The 8,093-nt window shown below is 45.3% G+C and overlaps 2 protein-coding genes across 2 annotated transcripts; both read left to right on the top strand.

Annotated features, from left to right (window-relative positions):
• Positions 1 to 2,728: 2,728 nt before the first annotated feature.
• Positions 2,729 to 4,502, top strand: LOC108120133 (CWF19-like protein 1 homolog). The gene has a single exon (XM_017233660.3). It carries the CDS (start codon positions 2,860 to 2,862, stop codon positions 4,390 to 4,392), a length of 1,533 nt encoding a protein of 510 aa, XP_017089149.2. The 5' UTR covers positions 2,729 to 2,859; the 3' UTR covers positions 4,393 to 4,502.
• Positions 4,503 to 4,721: 219 nt separating this feature from the next.
• Syt12 (Synaptotagmin 12) lies at positions 4,722 to 7,599 on the top strand. Its single transcript, XM_017233658.3, has 6 exons — positions 4,722 to 4,967; positions 5,030 to 5,702; positions 5,756 to 6,314; positions 6,369 to 6,513; positions 6,572 to 6,982; positions 7,049 to 7,599. The coding sequence occupies exons 1-6, from the start codon at positions 4,761 to 4,763 to the stop codon at positions 7,436 to 7,438; spliced, it is 2,385 nt and encodes a 794-aa protein (XP_017089147.2). The 5' UTR covers positions 4,722 to 4,760; the 3' UTR covers positions 7,439 to 7,599.
• The last annotated feature ends 494 nt before the right edge of the window (positions 7,600 to 8,093 follow it).

Raw genomic sequence — 8,093 nt, 5'->3', positions numbered from 1 at the left:
TATAGTTATAATTTCCTTTTTAAACTTTTTTTTATATACTCTTTTAAAAGTAAAATATTTCAAACCAATTCACCCTTTTCCGAATTAATTTTTTTTTCTCACACATTTCTTTCAGTGCATTTGCACTTTCAAGTGCCTCATTAAACCCTTATCCACTTGGTAATTACACGGTATGGTTGGCTTTTTATGCGCAAAAGTCACCTTCACTTTTAGCCAAGTTGCAGTTTGTAATTTCCTGATATTAGAGGGTATTCTCAGGGCGAATTCTCGAGCCTTATAAAATAAATTACTCCATAATGCATTTATAGATGCCCGGGCAAATAATTAAAGCGATTTAATAGCCGGCTCAATGAACCGAATCCAATGCAGAAGAGTGACATTATTAGGACCTTGAATTTAGACACTAAAGGGGGGAATATATAGATATAGATACATTATATTAGATAGATATATGTATATGCGAGTATTTATGGGAGCTTAGAAACACTTTCATTTTATGAAACTTGCCAAGTACAGTCATGCTTCAGTAAGCAAGATTTTGTTGCACTTTATAGTGAGACATTCGACTTTTGAGATTATTTATTATCTATTTTTATATAAATATTTTGTTTTATAAATTTTAATGTTTTTAAAAATATTTTAAATATTAATATTCTATACCAGACATCTTTAGCAACTGATATAATTCATAAAACCTAAAATTTACCTCACAGCTGTGTGCAGACATTAATTACTCACCAAGTCCACCCTAGCCAGGCTTCACTGTAGTCCCTTCCAAGTCCTGTTACCTAAGCCTCTTAAGAGTGCTTGGCAACGCCGCCATCTGGGTTGATGGAAGGCGTAAGAGAAGAGCTCAGGCCAAGCTGTCAGTTCTCCCAGGCGCAGCAGAGTGATCCATTGTCAACGTAATACCGCCCCCTTCTGGTATTCCTGATACCCCTCTCCCTTCACACTCCCTTTACCTTCTCGTGACTTTTCATTGTCGGTGCTTTGAAGTGGCAATGCTGCGTCTTGGGTTTCAAATTCAATTCAAAAACTGTCAAAGTTTGTGACTGAGAACGAGAACGAGCACCTGTCCCCGCCCCTCAGAGCACACGCCCACCTATACCCAAACGATGAGGCAAATCGCGGAATGTAAAGCGATGCGAGATGAAAGTGTTTTCAAATTCCACCCCCCCACCATCTCCCCACTGCCCATCAATTTCCTATGAAAACATTTGGGTTTTATTTTCGTTTTCGAACCAAATCGGTGACTCATATCTGTATCTTTATATGAAGGATGTATCTGTGACAGTTTCAAAAAGGAAAGTGCATCGATATTGACACAGCCATGGTATTTGTTTTATGGAATTGATAAAAGATACTTCAATTATTTATTATAATTTTGTACATTTATTATACCCTTGCAGAGGGTATTATTATTTATTTTTAAAGTAGTTTTTTAAGACTTTCGGAACTGCTGGGAAAGCTTTAACTTGTACTTTCTTTCTTCTGGGTTGAGACGTTTTCTTCGTCTTCTGAGCCTGTTTTCCTGACGGAATCGGTCTTCTAGAAAAACTGATTATAGCTACCTTCTGGTTTTGGACGTCTTCTTGGTCCTTTGACCCTGTTTTCCAGGCGGAATCGGTCTGAGTTGTGTCTTAATTATAGTGAAGGTAGGAGTGGTAGTGAAGCTGGTAGGAGTTACCTATTATTAGGAAGGACTGCACTTCCTATGGAACTAACTACTTAGTTCCTGGTTGTCTAATCCCTCCCATGTTTTCCCAATAGATGTGCATTGTTTTGGACTTGTCTTGGGCTCTTAGACTTGTCCTAGAGCTGACTAAAGATCACAGTATTGGGTTACGGATTTTATACTTTTTACTGGGATAAACTGTAGAGACAGACGATCCCTGTCGATCTTAGTTATCCTGAAAAAAAGGATAACCAATGATCAATCTGTAAAATATATAGAAGAGTGGAGATAAGTTACTGTCCAATTAGATGAACTTGTGCTTCAGGAACAGCTGAATTTTTCAAGTCTATTTGGGCCTACCTTGACCAATAAATATAACCTCTACTGTTTCCCTGCCAAGGGGGACCCAAATAGTCTGCAAAAACACATCCTGAAAGAGCATATACCTAAGGGAAAAATGGAATACAATGGCATTAACATATAAGAAGGCTCGACTGGGAAACAGCACCTGATTTCTCTGAGCCTTTTGTGTCCAAGAATGTTTTGGGTATAACAGAATGTTTGGAATGTAATCCCCAGCATGCGTAGACCATGATACAATTTATCATGATAATTGGTTAATGATAATTGTATCATGGGAAAGACATAACACAGGAACAACAGACTTGGTGAAAAAAAGGAACCAGTTCGATAACCAATTTGTGTCTAAGTTGTGATATAAAAATAAGCATATTTATGTTTCCAATAAAATCAAAATATGCCCCATTTTTTGCACACTGCCCATTTTTCGAGGATAAGTCTACCCATGTCCGGAATTCCATCCAATAACTTGATGAACTCCTGAACTTCCAACTCAAAGCTACCAAACCCTTGAACTTGGAGCCTTCAGTCAATCTTTTTATAAATATATGAATTTTTTTTTTTAATTTTTTAATAAAAACCGCTGGAAGTACAACCTTTCAGCTCCGAGCCAGAAAAATAGCTAAGTTTCTCTATCGATACACCTTTTGGCCAAGCTGATCCAAGTAGGCATTGGAATTTTTAAATGAAATGTCAGTCAAAACTGATGACTTCAATTCACATTTCATTTCGAAGCGTTGTATCGGCTTTCTGAAAGGCTCTCTCTAAAATCTATAAAAATAAAAAATTTAAAACCGGATAAAGTTAATAATCCACGATCATCAATGGACGAGAGAAACACAAACGCGTTCACCAAAATCTTACTGATTGGCGACGTGCGCGGACGCTTCAATCGACTTTTCCAGCGCGTGGAGCAGGCCAACGGAGGGATGGAGGGACCCTTCGATCTCCTCTTCTGTATCGGCGACTTCTTTGGCGACGATAAGCAAAACGACGAACTGATGGAATACTATATAAATGGATTTAAACGTATTCCACTACCTACCTATGTCCTCGGGCCCACTAAGAAGGAGCAGGCCAAATATTACGAAGATCTGACTGATGGGGGAATCTGCCCCAATCTCCATTACCTGGGTAAGAGAGGTATTTACACAACCAGCAACGGGGTGAAAGTGGCCTATTTAAGCGGTGTGGAAGCCACTGGAACTAAAAACTCCGAGCATGAGTTTACCAAGGATGATGTCAATGCTGTTAAGAACGCGTGTCTGGATGCCAAGAATCGCACAACTGAATATCGTGGTGTGGATGTCCTACTGACCTCTCAATGGCCCTATGGGGTGCAGGAGGAACAAAATGCTTCTGCATCGAAATTGATAGCTTATCTTTGCCGGGAAATAAAGCCGCGCTACCACTTCTGTGCCATCAATGGCATCAATTATCATAGCGCGCTCTTCCGTATGCCCAAGGATGACACCACCCAATTGGAGCTATCTACTCGTTTCATTCCCTTGGGTGAAGTGGGCAATGCCAACAAGGCCAAGTACATTTTTGGTCTGAAACTGAAATCGGTAGAGAAATTCCTGTTAATGGAACTTCTCGAAAAGACAACTGATGAAATACCCTCGCCATTTATTGGCTTAGATCTGGAAAATTCCAAGCGTAAGCTACAACCTGATGATCAGAACACAAAAAACCAAAAGCGTCCTAAACTAACTCAAAATGATGAAGAAAAATGCTTGTTCTGTCTATCATCACCGGATGTGGAGAAACATCTATTTATTACCATTGGCAAGGACTTTTATCTGGCATTGTCCAAGTCACCCATCAACAAGAACCATGTCGTGATAGTGTCCACCAAGCATGTGGCCAGCGCCGCCCAGTTGAGCTCCGAGGAGTGGGAAGAGCTTGGCAAATTCAAGACGGCACTTAAGGAATACTTCGGTAGTATCGGACAAGTTGTGTGCTTCACAGAGGGCCATTACAAGTCGGTTCATCTGGTGATAAATGCCATGGCTTTCGAAAAAGAACTCGCATCGAAGTTGAAGCAAAGCTTTGAGGAAAAAGCCAAGGATATTAATTTGGAATTCGAAACTTTGGCAGCATTGAATTCTCCGAAAATGCTCCCCAAAATGGGGACATATTTTGTAGCCGAGCTGCCCAACGATACTACTCTGATTATGCGAGAAATGAAAAATTGTCCCATTCACTTTGACAGAGAGGTTTTCTGCTCAAAGAATCTACTGGATTGCGAGGAGAATATTAATTATAACGATTGCCTCATGGAAAAAGGCGTAGAATTGCGTTTCGTAGAAGAGTTCAAAAATGACTTTGAACCATTCGACTTTACAGAATTTTAAATGAAAAAGTTGTCTTTATTTACATATATATAAAAATATAATGTCATGATGGTTATATAACTGCTGAGGCCATGCTGACAGATCATCCAAATAAATGCTGATAGAATATATATATCGTTACTGCTATTTGTTTCTATTGAGGATGGTACTGGGTTGTCTTTAGGTTTTCTCTTAAGAATCTTTAATATTTAGCCATTTTTTCAAAGCCTACTATTTTTGATGATTTTTAAAACGAAATTTCATTAAAGGTCTTAAATATTAAAGCCAAAATAGATAAAGCCAATAACTAGTAATAGGTTCTCCCAAACCCTAATATCTTCCAGAAAATTTCTAAGAAATGTCTGCGAATCGTAGGAGGTAAGCTATCTATGGAAGGCACTCCGCTAGCGATGATGTCCTTTGCCAGCCTGGCGCTCCTGCTGCTGGCGGTCCTGGTGATGGGCATCCTCTTCGCCTGCCACTGCCTCGGCCCGCGGGCCGCCAGCTGGATGAGGATGCGGTCCAGCAAGGAGGAGAAGATCGGTCTCTCCAACCACAAGCACAAGCTCTTCCATGCCAACGGCTACATGGCCAGTGTAAGTATTTCCCTTGTCTAAACTCTTTTAGAGGCCATGTCCCTCATTGTCCTCACCTGCAGATCCAGTCCGGCTCGGAGTTCCTGCTGAGCACCAGCGGCAGCTTCAAGCGCTTCGATACCATCGACAAGGACGACCACAATCGCTCCCAGCAGCTGCTCCTGATGAATGGTTGTCTGGTTGGAGGTTCTGGTGGTACGAATAACACCCTGGAGGTCACCACCCCGCTGTGGAATCTGCCCCAGGCGGATGTCAGCATTCCGCCCCAACCGCTCCGGCCCGCCCCGGCGCCAAATAGTGCCGGCCCGGCCACCAAAACCGTAACCTTCTCCTTCAGCCAGGACCAGGAGCCGGCCGACCCTGAGCACCGCTCCTCCTGCCTGCGCCAGAACGGATCAATTTCCAACGGAGTCCTGCCTCAGCCCTTGGAGGCACCGCCACCGCCACGGCTCACCACCTCCGCCTCCGTGAATCTGTCGGCCACCGCCATTCCCCGGCCGATCGCCAAGCGGCTGGTGGGTCAGGCCTTGAACGGGATGCCCCAGGATCCGCAGCCGGAGGTGGAGCACCAGCCAGAGATACTGCCGGAGACGGAGCGCCGCATCCCAGCCCTCAAGCGAAGGAACTCCAGCACCAATCCCTTCCTGTGCGAGTCCACGGAACAGATGCCTCCGGGTCTTCCGGCGGCAGATCCTCCAGTGGCCACCATCTCTGCTCCTGCAGGGACCTCGTCGGGTGAGTAGTCCAGAGAACTATGTACTCTTCTTACCTATAGTAATGTCGTGTAGTTTCCACAGCCACCGCCTCTGTATCCTTGCCCTCTCAGTCACTTCCTGTCCAAGCAGCTTCCTCGGAATCATCCAACCATCACAATGGCAATCCCTTCGTGGACACCAACAGTCTCTCCAGTCGCCTGCTCAAGCTCCAAAACACCACGAATCCTTTCACGGGCCTCTCGCAGCGCGTCAAAGGACCTCATCTGCTGCAGAAGACCATCTCCGAGGACTACCTCTTCCGGAAACTGGGCATGAACGGTGGATCGATGGCCAATGGCAACGGATCGGGCCATGTGAATGGCAATGGCAACGGCACTTGGTCCTTTGGGCGGTCCTTGCTGCGCCAGGACTCGACTCTGAGCCTGGGAATGGGCCTGGGCAGGCGAAACAGTTCCCAAGTCTCTCTGGACTCCGGGTCGGGATCGGTGGCCGGGTCCATGGAGGGCATCAACCTGGAGCGAGCGGTGTCCTGCGACTCGGTTACCTCGGAGTCCAACCTGATCCTGGAGCAGCTGGATCAGCCTTACACTCAGATCACAGGATATCTCTGCGTGGGACTGCACTACGACAAGTAAGTCCTTTGGAATAGTACAAGTCCTGCTGGTATTTATCCATTGTTTCGAAGGAACTGCATCAGCACGGAGGGCATGGAGCTCACCGTCAGTGTTCTGGAGGCCAAGGGACTCATCTGCCCCTTCAGTGTGGATTCGCTGGACACGTTTGTGAGGATCTATCTGGTACCGGATCATCCAGGAGCCATGCAAACGAAGGTAACTAAAGACCTGCTCCTTGAGGATATGTCCACCACTTCCTGTCGTATCCTTCCAGGTGGTTCGTGCCACAGGAACTCCCAACTACAACGAAAGCTTCAACTTTTGGCTGCAGAAGCGCCAGGCCCGGCACTCGCTGTGGTTCCACCTCTACCACAACGGCCCCGCCCACACGCTCATCGGGGAGGCGGAAATGGAGATCGGGGAGACGCCCAAGCCGATCACCACCTGGATACCGCTCTCGGACTCCCGGAAGTGCAACGCCCGCTGGGGCGAGCTGATGTTCTCGCTCAGTTACCTGCCGACGGCGGAGCGGCTCACCATCGTGGTGGTGAAGGCCCGGAACCTCAAGCTGGACCCCGATCCCGAGGACATGCCGGCCAAGAAGAAGGACCAGCTGAAGCAGCAGCATCAGCAGGAGAGTAAGGAGCAGGATCCCATGGACACCGTGCAGAGTGTCTTTGTCAAGGTAAGAGATGCTCGTAATCCCAGCAAGTACCTTCCTGGAACTGGAACTGTCTTCTCCTCCCAACAGGTCTACCTGATGGATAACGAGCGCAAGGTCCTGAAGAAGCGCACCTCCCTGAAGCGCAAGGACCGCGGCCCGATCTTCAACGAGTCGGTGATCTTCAATGTGCCGCCGCCCAGCCTGACGACCGCCCGGCTGCGGCTAACGGTGTTCGGGGTGACCGGCGGGGGCGGACTGCTGCCGCTGGGGCACGTCGTCGCCGGCAGCTGTGCAGTGGGGAAGGGGTTGCGCCACTGGCACCAGATGCTCTCCTCGCTCCGCAAACCGGTGGCCATGTGGCATGTCCTGCGGCGGGCGATCAACCAGCCGGTGTTTGCGGGCGGGGCCGAGGCGGTGGTGGCCGCCATGCAGAGCACACTGCAGCGGACCAGCGTCAAGCGGAACAGCATAGTCTGAGCGGTGTCTTCTGATCGGGTGATGCCCAATTTCCATCTGGAAAATTGCCGATTTTCCTCACATCTCGCGAGGATTTTTCCTACATTTTCTACTGCTTCCCCTTAAAAAAAAAAATATACAAAAAAGGATAATACCAGGAATACCAGGAATAAAAACCAGAAGTATTAAGAAGTATGTAATCTAACATTAAAAACCCGCACCAAAGGACAACGAGCCTGTTTACTAGTTATATATCTACACTGTCGCGCACTAATTGTTATGTAAAGATTTCTATATATACCGACTATATACACAAACACTATCTGCCGGATCTACGGTTATGGATACAGCAACTGAAATAATTGTAAAACGAGAGGTGGTTTTTACGAAGGGTTTTTAAATAACTTGTTTTAAATTTAAAAGTTTTTATCTAAAATATAGGAGTTTTTTAAGGTAGGGGTTCTTCATTTAAAAAAGTTTACGAAAATCAATCTATCCAGATATATTCTAAATTCTTAAAGTAGTTTATGAAATCTTTGTTTAAGCTTTAAACACTTGAATTTTAAAACCTTAATAATAATTTTTAAATCAAAATCTTTTCCAATGTTTTTGAAATTAAACCTCTGATTCTTTTAAAGATTCTTAAAGAAGTCTATTATATATTTTCAAAAAACCA

The sequence above is a fragment of the Drosophila bipectinata genome, chromosome XL, assembly GCF_030179905.1.
Source record: "Drosophila bipectinata strain 14024-0381.07 chromosome XL, DbipHiC1v2, whole genome shotgun sequence".
Taxonomy (NCBI): domain Eukaryota; kingdom Metazoa; phylum Arthropoda; class Insecta; order Diptera; family Drosophilidae; genus Drosophila; species Drosophila bipectinata.
Note: the sequence above shows the minus strand (reverse complement) of the source record. Positions and strands in the feature narration are given on the sequence as shown.